General features: G+C 33.3%; 2 protein-coding genes across 2 annotated transcripts in view; one reads left to right on the top strand and one right to left on the bottom strand.

The window, feature by feature from the left end:
* The window catches only part of mtd (TLD domain-containing protein mustard), an 88,907-nt gene extending 76,707 nt beyond the window's left edge, over positions 1–12,200 (top strand). The window contains 3 exon segments of the mRNA XM_018448757.1: positions 7,736–8,014; positions 8,610–8,779; positions 8,863–12,200. Coding sequence (XP_018304259.1) covers positions 7,736–8,014; positions 8,610–8,779; positions 8,863–8,998 — 585 coding nt within the window. The 3' untranslated portion in view covers positions 8,999–12,200.
* Positions 12,201–16,579: 4,379 nt separating this feature from the next.
* On the bottom strand, positions 16,580–18,106 carry Syx8 (syntaxin 8). Its single transcript, XM_018448754.1, has 5 exons — positions 17,759–18,106; positions 17,386–17,580; positions 17,021–17,274; positions 16,821–16,913; positions 16,580–16,740 (listed from the first exon to the last, which is right to left on the bottom strand). Exons 1-5 carry the CDS (start codon positions 17,791–17,793, stop codon positions 16,580–16,582), a joined length of 738 nt encoding a protein of 245 aa, XP_018304256.1. The 5' UTR covers positions 17,794–18,106.
* Between the last annotated feature and the right edge of the window lie 549 nt (positions 18,107–18,655).

Here is an 18,655-nt window from a genome sequence, read left to right on the forward strand (position 1 = left end):
TATATATATATATATATACCTTCCTAAGTTATTTTGTCCTTGTATAAAAAAGGATTGCTTAAATCGTGGGATAAGTATACGGAAATCCATCCGAAATCTCATAATGGCACACGGAAGTTCTTGATTATGAGCGTCATTAACACCGGCGTCATTAAAGACAATTTTGGCAAATCAAATGACACTAGTGGCGTCTCTCCTCCTCGGCGTGGTTCGTTAACGTGGCCTGTCGCTATCAGAGTCGCATCAGGACAGCTAGGAGATCGAAGGACGATCCCGCACGAATAATGCACTCGAGGCCAACCTGAGCATTCGGCGGAAATTTATGTGTACTTGACATTAAACAGGAAGAAGGGAGACCGGAGACGGATCGCAATGAAAAGTTTTTTTTACAAAGTTTCTCGCGTGGTCACTGAAAGAAATCGGATCGTGTGCCTCCAATCATTCAGTCTTGATCGATTCGTCTTGCCGATTGCACGAACCTCGCAACTGCCGCGTGATTCTCTAAAGGGAAATTCGCGTAAAAAGATCTATTCTTCAGTCCAATCGTGAATTTTGCACCGTGGAGACGAAGGCGTGAAATTCTGTTAATCGATATTATAATCGTAGCTGTGATACAGCTGAAAACAGGAGCGCGATTTGTAAAGTCGCAATTTCAAGCTGTTAGTAAACATCGATATTTAAAAATTGTTAAAAATAATCAATATAAGATATTTAAAAGTTCAAAGTTAGCGGAAAACTACATCTTAACTTTATTTACATCGATATGACCGTCGATCCGTGCCCCATTCTGAATTATGTCTTTCAGCATTCGTCGAGAATGCTTACGGTGAGTTTTATTTACACACAATTTCTATTTATAATAATAATAATCTTTACTCGTAATAATTTATATAACGACGATAAAAGACACTTTTAATGGGCTTTATGTAATATTAGAATACACTACTAAAAAAATATTAGTAAATATTAGTAAATATTATAGATTATTTATTTATATTTTGGAGTTTAAATTATTTGACATCCGTAAAATTATCGTAACTGTTAATTATCGAGTCTTCATATGTATTTTCACTGTAATTTACACAAATAATAATAATAGCAAATTGTCCGTTAAAGTACGATCCATTAAAGTACGATCAGATAATTAGTACCTATGATAAAAATAATTACATTATCATAATTTCTTGTTGCTGCGATTAGTACATAACAATGTTCTTTTAATTGAACTTAATCAAATTAATATCTATCCGAAATCAATTCAATTGATCTTAAAGAGATTTAGATTGTGCGGCCTTTAAAAAATGTTTCGCGCTTGTTAGGTATTTCTTTCGAGTTAAAAGCGGTTACTGTGAATGTGTAATTATTCTCACAAGTCTGCAAATTTAGTCTACAATTTAGATGTCATTCTTCGCGTTCTCTTAACGAGTAAATTGCAACACAGCTTGTTATTGCAAAAAATATATTTCTTAAAAAATAAGACATTTCAAGAGTGACAAAAATTTTTACGACTCTTTGTTGTCCGATTTTACAAGTACGATAATAAATTAAAAGTGAGGTATAAATCTGCCGCAGTATATTAAATTCGCTATGTTATTTTCACATGGAAGATTAGTTAATTCCTTTCAGCCATTTGTAAACTGATTAATTTATGTTTTTTCTGCAATTATCAATTCAATTGTGAGATTGACTAATGCTTGACTAATAGGCTTTTCACGGTCATTAACCTGTCAGAGGACTGGAACGTGTTCTTCCGCGTTCTATTTTGATACTTGGCTTGCACGTACCGCCTGAAAAGAGGCGTTAAGGATGCTTTTGTAACTTATTTTTCTATACGAGCACATGAAAGTCTCGTCTTTTGTGACGTATCACGTGGAGTGCCTTCTCTCTCTCTCTCTCTCTCTCTCATCTCTCTCTCTCTCTCTCTCTCTCTCTCTTTCTCTCTCTTTCATCAGGAGATTATTTTTGTCGCTCTATTGTCGTTATTGGAAAAACATGAAGTGAGAATAAAAAGATTCTTCAGTGGATTTTTTTATTAATAACAGCTATTATTATCTCAAATATAAAATATCTTTATAACAAACATTTGAAACATTGATTTCATTAATCTGTCGTATTTATCTTTATTATGTATTATATATAATTTTCACAATAAAAAGATTTGACTCATCATTTATTTTAAAATTTATTTACAGGCTAATGTATATTATAACTTTGAAGCACTCTGTATATGTTTTTCACAAAATTCTTTTAATCTCTGTTCTTGTTATCTTGCGATGACCTCCACGCAGAGATCAATTCTGTATTTCTCGGATTTCAGATCTCGCACGTGGCTACCATCTCAAGTTGTTGTCATTGCATCGCTCAACGTAATAATTACAAGCGAGTTTAACATTATAAACTGCGCGAACTGTGACAAGGACGCGCGACGTTTCATTCTTTTCGTTTCTGTACTCTTATAAAAACTTCTTGTAAAAGAATGATCTTGAATAGTACTATACATAACAGCACAAAGTACGAAAAGAAATAGATTATTTTTTCGTTTGAATGATCGCGCGCGCTTTGATTTTTCATATATAAAATATAAAAAGTTATTTTCCTAATATCCAATTTCTTCACTTCCAAATAAGTTGCGGATAACCTTATCCAGCACGGAGAGAATTTTTTCTTAGAATTTACCCTGAAAATATGACAGTCGTGGAACAGTATTGTATTTCGGAGAATTTTAATGTAAATCTCTCTCATTCATTAATAAAACTACAATGAAGTATAAAATAAATTTGATCAATATTACTGAAGTGCATGGTAAAAATCTTTAAAATATTGTATTGTACCACAACTACTATATTTTCAGGGTAAATTTTAAAAGAAAATTCTCTCCGTGAGGAGATATCTCCATTGTATTCTGGGAGATATCTCTTGGATAAAGTTATCTAAAGGTGAAGAAATTGGGCATAAGTGATGGGATTGCATTGAATGAAATCAATAAAAAGAGATTTTATTATTGTCTTTTTGTTAACATTGAGTCAAGTTCGCGGCTGGCATAGTCTGTATTTATCGTTATATGTGTACATATACCTATACGTATATCACACAAATAACCAAAACAATCATGTTGGTTTTTATGTTACTAAACACTTGAAGAAATTTATGCAACAAGTCAGCGATTGAAGCTAATATGTATACGTCATAATCCACGTTGAAATCTATCCCGACATAAAACAAATATATAAAGGTATTTTCTAAATTGAAAACTACATAATTTTACTGATATTTACCAATTTCTGTATATATTACGATTAATCAAATATTTTAATTAGTATTTAATTTATATTAGTTGTATCTTTGATATGTATTTGATCAGACACATGTAGATTCATTATCTTCAGGGAACCCATCTGTTCAGCAGAATTGGCTTCGTATAACAAACCAAAAATTTCTAGTAATATAAAAATCAGTAAATTAATACATATTAAATGTTCATATTAGTGAATATACTATTGGTTTAATTTGATATTGATTAAACAGTATCAATAAAAACTTTGATAGAGAGAGAATCTCTATATCGTTATATTTGGAGATTTTAATGTAATCCTCCAAATTAATTCTGCAAATTTTATTTTGCTCGCTTATTGATTTAGTTATTTTTTTATATTAAATATCTATTCTTAAAACCTAAAATATTTTGTTAAAATATTTGTTTTAAATTATTAATATAAAAATAATTATTATAGATGTTGAGTTTATTAGAATGTAATGTCTGTATATAATGTAGAATGTAATATCTGAATATAAGCTAAAGAAATTATCAAATTAATATACGTATCAAAATATAAAGGCTAATTAATCTTTACAAAATAGGCGACGGATATTCGCGTGGGTCTTTTTATCTCCATAAATGATAGGAAATTGTTTATGACGACTCACTATTATTTTCCCGGATAATTTATTAAAAAGCTGATAATTGCATTGGCTAACGAGCTGTTTACGCGAAACATCTGGAAGCGTGTCACTATCAAATCGAAATTAACGCGATGCCCAGTGAAGTGGTCGATAATGATAATGAGCTTTGAAAAACCTCGCAATGAAGAACTGATGGACTGGCAATGATGATATTTTTATATCCGTTCGTGTGAGAGACGAATGTCAAAAGTACGATAGGTTTGCAATCCCGCATGCCGCGATAATGCAATCTTCATATATAAATAAACGTTTTGCTTCTATTCCCGCGTAGGAGAAATATCGTTCTAATCAAGATATCAATTTTTGGATCTTTTTTTCTTCCATAAATTGAGGAGGACCTGAATTATATGGTCATTAACTTATATGTATCTATTTGTATATTTTATTAATTATTAACGATATTTGTTGCTGTCCAAAAATTATAATGGGAGTTCTAATAATCCTCAGTAAATAAAAAAATGTCAGAATTAATTTGCTTTTGGAAATCCCCATTTAATTTTAATTTATTAACATCGATCACATTAATATTAATTATAATATGTTGATATATTTATATCAATATATTCATAACATGTCGATATGTTTATGTTAATATAAAAAGCGAAAAAGAAATTTAAATTTAAGGAAAAGATATAAATTTAGCTTTGCTCAGCTCCTCTGAGTTTATGATACTTGTTGATCTTTCTTCTGATCGGACATCTTACATGCTAGAATAACATCATCTGACGAAGTCATAGGGCAGCTGCCATCCATAAACATTCGTATGAAAGCTAAAATTCTTCCAATCGCGAGATCAAAGGTTATCGAAATTTTTTATGTTTTTTTTTTGACATAAAGACAGGTTTACTTAATAATAACTGATAATGTTGAAAACATAACAGCTAGACGGCGTCTTTTTGGAACATAATTTTTTCCTTTGTGAATTCATAAATAATGGAAATATACATACATGTTGAATGTTCAATCAATGTGTTGTTATAATATCATTCGAGAAATGTCGTATTATTCTTATTACGTTTGCAACATAAAATCCATTGTACTAATTTAGTGATTTATTATTCTTATATCAGAAAAAGACTAAATGAACAAATGACGATTTTATTTATATATTTGCGATAACCTACGATCTAACTTTGCCGTTCTTTTGACGTCATTCGGATATTCTTCAAACATTCAATACTCAGTCAGTTAAAATATGTAACGTATGTAGTTCCCCGCAATTTATCTTGAAGCCTACTACAAAATAAATAAAGCCCAAACTTCATTACAGCAAGGAAGAAAGTTAAATTAATTTTAGAAATCACACAACCGTCACTTGAGAGGAAAAAAATAATTTTTTTTATAAATGACGTACATCTGTATACGTCTAACAGATTTTTTTCAAATGTAAAAGAATGCAAGAATACATATGTATATCCAAACCTCTCCCACTCAATGTACGCTTTGTGTGTCATTCGCACTGTAAACGTGTATAATTATTAATGTTTTATTTCCCTCGCTCGTGTCTCCAATCTGTATTAAGCAATATATACAACAGTTGTCAGAAGCACATTTTGTTGTCACGTTTAGCGACACATAATCAGTATTAAAAATGATCAAATTCGTAAGAACTGTATAGATGTATAAAGTCACAACGACACGTATCGTGTTCAGGCGTGTGTGAATTATTATCGCTCTCAGGTGTATACCTTACGCCGCGCCGTCAATCGTTTCATTATTTGAATCAATTGATAGATCTCTCCAATAATTTAGCACATGATAACATCGTGTTGCACATAACATTTAACGATGCATAGCGTTACCCACGAGATCCAGCAATCTGCATTTCTACTCTACGAGACGTAATTATTTCTCGCGATTTTGATGAGTATTCATTCAGTACATCGTAATTTTTATTGCATTCTCGAAGATTTTTTATTCGATTAATCGTTTTGTTATATCATATTATCCTTAATTTTCCTCTATTAATAAAAATTAGCGAAGGGACGTTAGAGTATTGTAATTATATTGTATAAATATAATTATATTTTGATGAAATCTCTCAGGTGGGGCATAGGAATAAAATGGAAAAATATTTAAATTTATTATGCAAGTATTAATATTTGTTTTATTTTTAAATAATCTTTATTTTTATATTTAGTTTTAGTATTTGTTATAAAACAAATATTCACTATTTTATATAATTCCACGATTGTTATTTAATTTCGATTTCTTTTATTTATAATTTAATTAACTTATTGTATCGTCTCGTTTGTTTCAAGCATCAATTATTCTTAAATCTATTATAATTTCCGTCTACTTGACATCAGTATTCTGCTCATCATTTATGCACCGACTTTCGGGTTCATCGCGATACAGTCGATGCGGCACCCAATCGCTCCGATTTTATTCCAAGGCCATTCGTTTATAGTAGCTTCTACAGTTCGGGTTCCATCATCGGGGGTTCTCTGTATGGACATGCACCGCGTGGTATTTGCATTCTCTCGCGCACGTATTGCATTATCATGCGTGGTGCGAAGCTAAGCGACTCCTGTGATTACGAGCGACGAACAAAAGTAATTTAATATCGGCACACATTTCACGGTGGCCTCCCACGTTAATAATTATTCGGCAATTGACTTGAATAAACGCAGCACTCACTGCGGTTACGTGAGATCGTACTAACAGAGTACAACACGACACTTGGATGTGGTAGTGCCTTATAAATGTGCTTAGATTTAGTTAATCTGAGGAGGTCAGAAGTTAAAAGGATGTTAAAACATTTCTTTATTAACATTTTTATATTCGAATTTCATTCATCTGAGAAAAACAGAAAATTCCGCGTACTTCGAAGTTATTTAGGATTTTGAGTCAGGCGGTATAAAACTGAAATATTTGTTGAAGGTAATTCTAGATTTATTAAAATAATTAATTTATTAACATAGCTTATTATTCGTAGGATATCTATTAAAGTTATATATGTTAATTCACATGAAATTATATATATATTAACTAAGTAAGAAGAAGCATCAACTATGGTCAGAGTTAGATGTTGATGATAGTTTGGATTAATATTTTTCGCTATAATAGTTCTTCAAATCTACGATCAAGTTTAATTTGTGAGATTATTACTTCAGTTTGATTGTATTGCAAGTCCGAAAGTATCAGCGCGGAATGTTATATATATTTGAAATAAGTATATTTAAAATAAATCACATATAGAATTATTATTCCAAATCATCTAATATTGATCGTAGTTACTTTTTCTTATTTGATTTAATTATTGTGGCGATCTTGTTTCTAACTTATTATTATACATATATTAATTTTATGTATCTATAATAATATACAACAAACTGTCAATTTATATTTGCTAAAAAATTATGTTACGTTTGTTTTAATATTATAATTAATCATATCTTGCCTGACTCTGATCCAATATCTGTGTTCGACTTCTACGATACTCTAAAATTTTTTATTCAGCATATATCCAGAGTAGACATCATATGCATGTTGCAAGATAGTTTCTGTGTGTAATAGGCATTAGGAAAATATTTCATTCCACATACTATGTCAAACATCGATGAGCGTGCCGTCCATATAGAGCAACATTTAGAACATTATTCACATCCATTTGTATCACAATTATCTTTTCATGGAATCGTCATTGATAGAGACGACTTTACTTCTTACCTCCTCGACTAGAATTCGCGATATACGTATAATCATTGTCAAAATGTACACAAATGTACACTTGTTGAAGAATACGTTAAGTGATGCATTGCCTCGTTTGCAGGTATTGTCTATGAGCGAGGAGTTCAGGCGAGCTCTTTACGCAAACGCCATTTCTCTGGACAACGATGTCATCGTGCCCGATCTTATCGGCACGACGGAAATACTCAGCGATGAACATAGGGAACAGCTCTGTCGTCATCTACCCGCGAGAGCGGAAGGCTACCAGTGGACTCTCGTCTTCAGCACTAGCCAGCATGGCTTCAGTCTCAATAGCATGTATCGAAAAATGGCTAAGGTCGAGAGTCCGATCCTGTTAGTCATTGAAGACACGGAGGGCAACGTAAGTTCCTTGTTCCTTAATTTAAACTGTAGAAATTGGTTTTAATTTTATCCCAGAATGCAACTCTTGAAAATGAATACAATCGTAACTATAAACATTTTTCTTGACGTTGTATTATACATCGGATTATATACAAATACTAAATCTAAACACACTTGACATATATCAGCAAAGCAGCTTTTTAAAAAAATACAAATATTTTAAAAATAGATTTATTTAATATAATAGAAAAACGTGCGTTGTTGAACTGATTTCTCGAATGTATATATTATCAGAAAGATAAACTAATTATAAGTGGAAAACAATTCAATCTAGTAAAATGTCGAGGTCAATTGACCTGATTAATCTGAAGTAGAAAGTTCTGTGATTATCATAATTAGTCTGAACGAAAGATTAATTGGATTTTCACAAAGTTATATTCGCGTGTTGGCTTACTTCATGAATGTCCTATATCCGTTCAAATTGGTTTATTATATTGCTAACTCTTCCATTCGGATTGTTTATTCGGAGCGCGAAGTAAAAACGAAATGTAAACGTCTCGGTTTTACTATGTATACATATCGCAGCCTTCATGAATCACTTCTTTCTATCACAGGTGTTTGGTGCACTGACTTCGTGCTCGCTGCACGTGAGCGATCATTTTTACGGTACCGGTGAATCCTTGCTGTTCAGGTTTACACCAAGGTTCCAGTGTTTCAATTGGACCGGGGATAACCTGTATTTCATCAAGGGCAATAACGAGAGTTTAGCAATCGGTGCTGGAGAGTAAGTTATCTCATTTTTTCTCAAAAGCGTCACTGTTCCTTCGTTGTTGAACGAGAGCCTTACGGAATTGATCTTGTTTTTAGTGGTAAGTTTGGGCTCTGGCTAGACGGTGATCTGTATCAGGGCAGGACACAATCCTGCAGCACATACGGCAACGAGCCGTTGGCGCCACGCGAAGATTTCGTCGTTAAAACATTGGAATGTTGGGCATTCATATAGGACACGGCCTCATATTCCCAGCCCGTCACTCCTTCGCCATCACCGCAGCCTAATTTAACCTGAACTTGTGAACCTCACGAAGATTTCGTCTCCAGGAGAGATTAAAGGAAAACTAACTACTCTAAGGACATTGTCGGAGAAGAGTTGAGTCGGGTCAATATTGTCACGACACCGATTAACTTTATCACCATTTGGGGAAATCTCGCCCAGTGATAGACATGATGATTCTCCGAAGAGAAAGAAATGAATCGTCAATGTTCGCACGAAGAGATAACGATAGCATTGCCTGAAGATGGTGAAATCGACAAGAAGCAGCCTTGATGAAAGGGATGCGGACGGTAAAAAGAGACTGTCATGGCCCGAAGTTATGCGATCATAGCGCGTGCCTATTTGCATATCGCGTAACTACTAATTATCGTTAATTGTCCCTGACTCCCCTATCTTTTTTAAGTTGGCATATTTATTTTATTTTATTTTTTATATTCTGTTGAATGAGATTGTCGCTCGTTAATTTGATTTGTGGTTATTGTGAGTTGACCGAGAGAGAGTCGAAGAATTATGATTACTTTGTATAATAATCGTTACTTCGAACTAGTCGTGAATTTACACATTTAACACCGATATAAAGATAATTATGATAATGATAATGATGATAATGATGATGATGATAACGATAATAATAATGATGATGATGATGATGATGATAATGATGATGATGATGATGATGATAATGTAAATGCAGATGTATAATGATGATGGTGATAAAAGAATGAAAGTGTGAATGATTGGAAACGATATGGATGGTAAATGCAAGGCGAGATACACATAATGTTTGAAAGAAAATACAATTTACAAATTCAATATGATGAAGATGCTAAAACTAACAGTTTGTTGATGTGTAGATAATGTAGATAGTAAATGTAAATATATATATATATACATACATACATACATATTATATATATATACTACGATCGTGTTGCAATGATTGATTTTGACGGTATAAGTAGAGAGAACTCTTTACGGAACGCTGTGTAACTCGTCATGTGTATAATGCAGATGTTTATTGAGCCAAGAAACGTACATGCATTAGACATGTTATTATATGCATACACATGAGGATTAATACACAGATTACGGGAAGTGTGCTCTCACTCAATCGAATACAAATGATCCATGATCTGAGAAAAAAATGTAGTTTTAGAGAAAGAGATACCTCGAACTGATCTTATGATTAGGAGAGGAACGAGAAATCGAATGAGAAGTCAATGATGTGCGGATTGACTTGAGTCAAGCGTATTCGCGATCTTGTCGTCAGTAAATTAGTAAATGTGCTTTCGAATGACCACAACGAACACATATGCCTGTGCCTGCTTCGCTCTCTTTGTCTCCCTCCGCCAAGTGTACTCTCGTCATCTGAAGTGAGTATCTCAAGCGTGAAAATCCATCTTACTACCAGCGTACGAATTCCCTGATGCAAACAATCAATCATTCTAGATAACACAGATGAAGAACCATCGCGTTCTACTCGCGTTACGATGCTCTTTTAGACCTAGTCCAACTTTGTACGACTGTATACACACAATCACATATTGTCCGAGCTTATAATCTCTATTGCACGAGAGTCGCCGGGTTGAAAACAAGTGTGTGTATCGCCCATTTCTATCCGGCGCACTTCGTCGATTTGTAAAGAGAAAGTGAGAATAAAATCTTGTACACGCGCAAAGTGAGTGATTCTCAAGTGTGAAAAAAGAAAAGAGAAAATGCGCAAAAATATTTTATCAGTTTCGATATTGTGCGAGACCGAATGGAATTTTTCTAATATATTAAGTTACAAACATCGTGCTGAGTTGCAACCATTTGAGAAAGCCCACTTCGGCGCGTGCCAGTGACTCACGAACATAACAACTTTGAGAACGAATCACATATTTTATACCACATAGACCTAATGACGACACCGCCATATATTTCTCTCCTTTTCCCCGTAATTACTCTAGACACAGTTTCTACTCCACGACCACGCGTTGTATTGTTTCTATATATGATTACGGATCCTCGTAATCTTAATGAAGGCGTTCCTCTGCCGGTTGATTACTGATCAGCAGGGCCGCATACGACGACCAAGAGTGCATATTATACTAACGACAACATAACATACGCGAGCACAATAAAACACACGCAGAAAACTTTTGATCTACCTTTACCTATTTACCTCTTTCTCACACGTGACACACGATCCTTCTCTGCCGATGTAACATCATCGGAGAACGACTGAACGTTCGAAAGACTGAACGGTCGATCCAAGATATCCTAGGAAAATGAGACTCAAGTGTTCGCGCACTGGTTACAAGACGCACTAAAAAAAAGGAAAGAAAAGAAGTAAGAAGCGCGTGATCAAAACTGTCGATTAGGCAGAGTATAGTGTGACACTTAATGAGAATTTGAAACTGACACAGTTCCAATGAGTTTAATTTTCCACGTGATGCGAAACGGACGTGATGTAGACGTTGCAAGATAGACCTTACTAAATCTCATAAACTTCTCACAAGTGAACATAGAGTCCGTTTTCGGATGCATGTAGTATGAAATCTTACAATTAGCAAGATCTTAGTTTGTCGGGATTGTTTCTCGATCCTACGATGTCGAAGAAGCACAAAGTATCAAGTCAACATGCAGCACTACCGGCTTTATTAGGATAGTTTCGAATTTGTACATTCAATGCGACACATAGTAACACGTTGCGTACGATTAGCGTTGCTTAGAGCGTAAATTAGATTAGGCGGTAATCATGTGATATTAAGTAAAAAAAAAAAAGAAAAAAAAGAATTGCGCTCCTAGATGATTTATCGAATCGCTTCAACAGTACCACATGATTGCACATGCGTCGTCATGTACACTACATACACATATACACAAACCACATTTCGAGATAGAGGTCTTTCCGCTTCCTTGATCCGCGAAGCGTGTGTGCGATAGCGGGAACATTGCTCGAGGAACAAACGGATTCGAAATCCATGGTCAGAAATAATAGCATCATGTACGAGAAAGAGCGAAGTACGTGCATCCGATAGCAGGTGACGATAATGATAAGTCAAATGAAGAGAAAAGAAGTACTCATGACCCTCGCCTTAATGTGAAAAAAATCAAGATGTCAATGTGCACTGTAACGAAAATAAAACACTAAGTATGTCTGGGAAACGAGTTTTTTGTTGGTTCTTTATTTTTCTTCGTTTCGTCGTTTGTACTTCTTATGTGTCTTTTGTTGTCGTTTGTCATTCACGTAAGAACATTATAACAATACAATTAAACGAAGAGGATCATATTCGGTCAAGGCAGATCTAGGCAGATCTAATGATTAAGCAAATCGAACTGAAAATGGTAAAATTCACACAAAAATATCATTTATAGGCACCAAGACCTGTCTTGACCGAATATAGTCTTTGCTTAATTGCGTTGAACATTTCTCAGTCGATTTTCACTTACTATTCATTATAACAATGTATGTGCGTGATCTTCCGGTTGGTCAACACCTCGAAGATGAGTTCGATAAATTTATATCGTGTTTTAGCACCGTACCGTGAACTTTGCAAACCTGAGGTGATAAAGATATCTATAAGATTATTAGTTTACACGCTTAGGGAGGTATTACAGATAATGTTTGCTAATTAATAGTTCATCTCTGTGCGTGATAGTGTGCCAGTCTTCTTACGCACACACACACACACACACACACACATACACACACACACACACCAGTATCGTACATCGCCGTATGTTAATGCGAATGACGCTCCTCGCTATCATCCGAGTGAGATTTGCTTTTCTTCTTCCACAAAGCGTCTTCTGTATCGAATGTAGGAGTACACGGCAGATACAGATTATCTAGAATATTTCAAAGACACGGTACTGCCTCTGTAGAAGTAAACTAAAATGTATCCAGTGGCGGATTACTCATTAGACATAATAAATGTTTCACAGTTTTACATAAATAATTGAAATTAATTATACAATTGAATAATTGATAGACTAATATTCTCGTAATATTTAAATATTAGATATTTAAATTGTTCCTGTAGTAAATAACATACATTTTTAAACAACGTACAGTTGATTTTATACATATAACATGTTGGATAATTTTTGAATTCATTTGTTTAGTTAGAACAACGTTTTGAGAGTTGTTCTAACTAAACTCGAAATGTTCCAATCCGCCACTGAACGTAAGAAATGGGACTAGAAAAAAAATATCCCAACTGTAACAAACGATTTCCTGTTGTATATATGTATGGACACATTTCGTCCAGTACACGTTTATAGGACACCTCCTGCGAGACTATTTCAAGAAATCGTTAAATTAACTATCATGATTATGCAATTTTCGGCACATTGTATTTTTCGATAACAGAAGATACAGCTTTTACATTAACAGCGTGACGAACTTAAGAGCCTGAGAGAAATGCCAGCATCCACTGTACACATCCAGTTTGCGGATGTGTTTACAATGAACTGTTTACAATGAGCGTTATAAATTTGGAGGAACACACAATCAATGTTGTTTCATTGCTCGAAAGTAAAACGAAAAATTACTATACGTTCTAATACAGAACACTCGTGCTTCTCTATGTCCGCAGAACGTTAACGGTTGTGTTAATCTGAAGATTAAGGATGTGCAGGAATATGCAGGGTGTTCCATTTCATTCGTGTCAATTCTTAACAATCAATTCTCATGAATGAAAAATTGATTTTTTCTTGAAAATGATTAATGGATGTCTGGATGATTTCATTGTGAAAATATTATATACTAAAAAATTCTTTAGATCGCATATCATGTATAAATAGATGATAAAAGTGTTATTTTTCGGTTACTTCTGGATGTATATTTTAACTTATAAGATATCAATCATATAATTTTTCCTTATGGCGGAAACGTGAAAAATGAAAATTTTTATGTGTGTATTGTATATACATATTATATACATACGTGAAAATTTTTATTTTTCACATTTTCACCCCCTCCCCCTCCCCCGGGGAAAATTATACAATGCTGTTCTGGATATTTGGGGTGCGTTCCGTTATTCATTACGAGTATTGAAAATCTATAGTTTACTATATTATAGATTTTCAGTACTTACAGTGAATAACAGAACATAGTCTTGATATCAGAAAAAATGTAATTAATAAGTCAAATTCATGATATTTTTATTATAAAAATATTATTGAATCATTTTTACTTATACTTTCTTACATTTTTAAAAATGAGATATTTCCATATATAGTTAAAAAGAGACAAAGGAAGATTGTGTGAATATTAACAAGTTGGAATTACAGGAATGATGGAACACTCTACATATATTATGCTCTAAATCTATAATTGAGTACATGTAGTCTATGTATATAAAAATCCATAAATGAGAGTAGCGAGAGTCCACGCTAAAAATCGTACGCTCGGTACCGTTATAATATGTACCTGCGCATACACACGTAGTCGATATTAGCGATCGTTAGCGAAACTGAATGTAAAAATAGAGAGAGATTCGAAGAGAAGAAGAGGGACAAAAACTCAAGCAAGCAGCACAACAAGGAGACACATACCTTCGGTATACACAATTGTCAATTAGATTCAGACTGACTGCAGGGATTTGAACACGCATAAACAGTTCGATGTTCTTCGATGTTTAGCTAGATAAAGTTGTCGTCGTCGTCGTCCTCGTTAATGAGCACGTTATTGAGAACACGAATCGACGCATTTAACTCGGGCCAGTGGCGATAAATGTGAAGCGATTAGCGGCTAACGGGACCCATTTGACATAATGAAAAAAAATATTCTAATATATATACAGATATATATATTATCAGAAAGAGAGAGAGAGGGAGGGTAGGATGTCAGAGTTCGTTTGAGGTAAAGAGATGTTGGTCTTAACTAAGAGAGTCAGCGCACAAGCCACTTTGGTCTCGCTATGGAACCACACAATTAACACTGTGTATGCTACGTTATTGATGTGCAATCTATTCTACATTTACGCAGTTACCTGTAAACGGAAGAGATGTCCGTGTTCCTCGCCGTGAAAAATTCTGAATGTTTTCAACTGATGCTTTTGGGAAAAAAATTTTTAATTGTGTTTGCTTTGCGCTGTCGTGTAAGCAGCTATCGCCAAAAGTTAATTAAAGTTAACTGAGATCTAATTGATCCGCTGTCTCTTTCGCTCTTTCTCTCTTTTCCTCTGTCTTCGGAAAGAGGCAGAGCATCGGTTTGAACATCAGTTAACTTTGACTAATGTTTAGGAAAATGATCCCTTGTTGCATAAATGTTTCATCGGCTGTTAATGTAGACAGGTATCCGTAGAACTGTTCTTACATGATCAAGAAGTCATTTGGTTCAGTACGAAAATCTGGATAATTAATGTGACGTTTGTAGCGATTTCTGTGTTGAAGAAAAAATCAATTCTAGTAATAGCTAGCTAGCGCAACGAAATTCTGTTGTAACCAGAGATATAGGCAGAGCAGAGATTTTATTGAACTCAATGGCAAGATGTTCCAATATGCGAGCATTTCGATGTAAGGAAATTTGCAGTACAACAATATTAACTCAGAGATTCGACGCGGGGCGTTGTAACGAGATCTCACTGTATGTTATGAAAGAGCGACATGCTCTCGGCGATTAGCAGCTATTAAAAATAAATCCAGTTTGCGAAACAAAGGAAATTGGACGATATTGTAAATTTACGCGGTATATCCGTTGGAAAACTATTGCGCCAATTGTACATATGTATTTCAATCTGATAGCATGTCTCCTATAGACAACAATAGTAATCCAAATAATTTGCGTCGGGTTGCAAAAAGAAGAGTCCAGGCATTCCTTTCATCTGTTAATTGTTCCAGCAGAACGTGTCAAACAACACACGTTCAAGACACTATCCATTACAAATGCTGGCGAAACTGAGAAAGCGGATGTATCTGGCAAAGGCAGTCTAGACTTCTTTGGTATGTTTTATTTAAATGAATTAAGCGCAGAAACAATAGCGATCTTTTTCTTTGTATCCCTATGGCGCCGAGAAAGTTCGCATAGAACCAGATTCAGGATAGATATTTATGATATAAAAAGAGACAAAAAAAAAGAAAAATGAAAAATATTTAACAAGTCTGATTATGTCTCAACCCTTTTATTTCCCATTTCCAACATCTGACAAATCGTCTTCGCTTATCTTTAAGACTATGTAGAAATACTTGCTCTCTTACATATAATTTTAGTCTTAATGCTAATTAAATATATTTTAATGTGGTAAAATTTTACATAATTAAAAGTATCTCAATATATAAATATAAAAATAGACCCTAAATGATACATATCAAATAAATTTTTAGTATTAACAAATGGTAAATATTATTTCACATTTATATACATATTATTTATACAATATTAATTTCATAAATCATTAAACAATCTTATATAAGTAAACCGATAAAAAGTTAATATCTTATCATTGATAGATATTACATTCTTATTTACTTTTTATTTGTAAATATTTAATTTAGATGTTATAACAATTTATAATAGGATTAATACAATATATTCAATATCCACTATACGAAAGAAACAATAATAATAGCAATAAAAAGTATAAGTATCACTATCCAATAACCACACGTACGATCTTTGGAATTAATATTACGAACCTGTTGAGTCTTGTTAATCAAAGATTCATCAGTTCTGTCCATATGATCAGCCAGATCATCAATTATTTCTACATTACAAGATGATAAAATTTGAAAAAGTTATTTTTATATTACATCATCTAAATATAAATTTTTTTATACTACTCACCATTTTGGTGATCCACTTCATTACTAATTGTTTGTCCAATTTCTTTTTGGCGAGCTATCACTTTACATAACTCTTCTAAGCCTTTATCTTGTTCTACAAGAAATCAGAATAATGCACAATGTATTTATTAATATTTCTACAAGAAATTAGAACTATATACAATGTATTTATTAATTTTTTCTCTAAGAATTATTATGTACCTAACAATGCTCGGTCTTGGTGACTCATAAGATCATTAACAGATACTTGGACATTTAACGGCTTGTCATCATCATCGTCCGCAGCCCAAGAAGTTGTGCCTCCATCAGCGAAAGCTGACGAGTCTGCTCTTAATAAGCTAGTGCGCGACGACATATAATCATTTGTACGTGGCTCATATAATTTTTGTAACTGAATGTCTTTGCTCTGTAACTGTTCCACTTGCCTCGTCCGACGTTCAGCTTCCTCAAACGTTCTGTCATACAGATGGTATATTAAACAACTTATCATTTTAGAATTATTACTTTGAAATCTGAACTAATGCTACAAAATTAATATATAAACAAATATATAAACAGAAGAATACATTGTTTTTAATTTAGAAGCTTCTTCCACTTTGCACTTTAATTGCTGAACTTCCCGTGTATACTGCTTCATACGCAATCTTATGTTGGCTGACAAGCTGGCATAAACTTTTGACGTCTTTGGTTCTCCATCACGCATAGTGAGCTGTTCCATAATTTCACGGAACAGTTTCTCACATGCGTCATATTCCGTAAGCCTAATTATACATACAGTCAAGTCTTAATCAATTTTTTTGTAAGTTTATTATATAATTAAATTAAAGTAATCGGCTATTAATTCAAATAAAGAGATAATTTCATTGCTTGAAACCTCATACATATAATAGATTATTGGATATGTAAATAAATTTTATAAAATATAATTTATAAATTTACCAAGGATCGATTCCTTCGATGTTGACAAGCGCCATTTTTGTGTTTGTTAATGCAAATATATCTGTATTATTATTCCAAAGAATATAATTGTACCACAAATATATACTTCAACATCATTCGTTATGGAAATCATTAATTCCTTGATAATTGAAACATTTATGATCACATCATTTTTAGATAATCACAATCAATTGAAGTAATGATGACAGTTTTTACATCATATGACGATAACACAACACAGTTTTTTAAATAAAATAAAACAAAGCAGACTTATGTGATTGCTTTGATGTACAGATAACCTGAAAATTATGAATTGTCAAATAGCTTTTATTCGACTGACCGTTTCGACGTCATGTTGAGGTGGCTAAACATCGATATTACTATCGATTGTTGTCGATAGTTTAACTTGGGCCAGCTATCGAAAACTATCGATGTTTCTTCTGTGACTATCGATGATTTGCGGTTTTTTTTTCAATCAAAAGATTCTTATTCATAGTTTGAGCTTCGAGTTTTAAGGTACAATTCTATGCAGCGAAGGAAAGCCGGCTTTTTACCCTCACTCCACCAAAATCAAAACAGCGTTCGAAAGCTGTTCGTTCTTCTCCTGCTTCCTTTTCATGGAGCGTATCTTCGCTGGCTTTAAATTAATGAATATACTCATTTATATTCGCTAGTTTTTAATTCATTTTAATAAAAATGGACTACAAAAATGGATTACGAAAATGAGAATACATCGAATGTGTAAAAAAATATACCCATATACCCTAAGCGCATAATATTATTTAATATTAAATAATATTTTAGGCATATTCTCAGAATATTAAATATAACATTTTAATAATAATTTACTAAAATTATATAATATTAAATAATATTCCTGAAATATTAATGGATGGT

Source organism: Mycetomoellerius zeteki, unplaced genomic scaffold (assembly GCF_001594055.1).
Source record: "Mycetomoellerius zeteki isolate Tzet28-1 unplaced genomic scaffold, Tzet1.0 scaffold225, whole genome shotgun sequence".
Lineage (NCBI taxonomy): Eukaryota > Metazoa > Arthropoda > Insecta > Hymenoptera > Formicidae > Mycetomoellerius > Mycetomoellerius zeteki.

Coding starts and splice junctions, on each gene's coding strand:
- Syx8 (XM_018448754.1), bottom strand. CDS start 17,793: ATGGCGCTTGTCAACATCGAAGGAATCGATCCTTG. Junction 16,914..17,020: donor CCAAGACCGAGCATTGTTAG/GTACATAATAAT, acceptor GATTTCTTGTAG/AACAAGATAAAGGCTTAGAA. Junction 16,741..16,820: donor TGAAGTGGATCACCAAAATG/GTGAGTAGTATA, acceptor CTTGTAATGTAG/AAATAATTGATGATCTGGCT.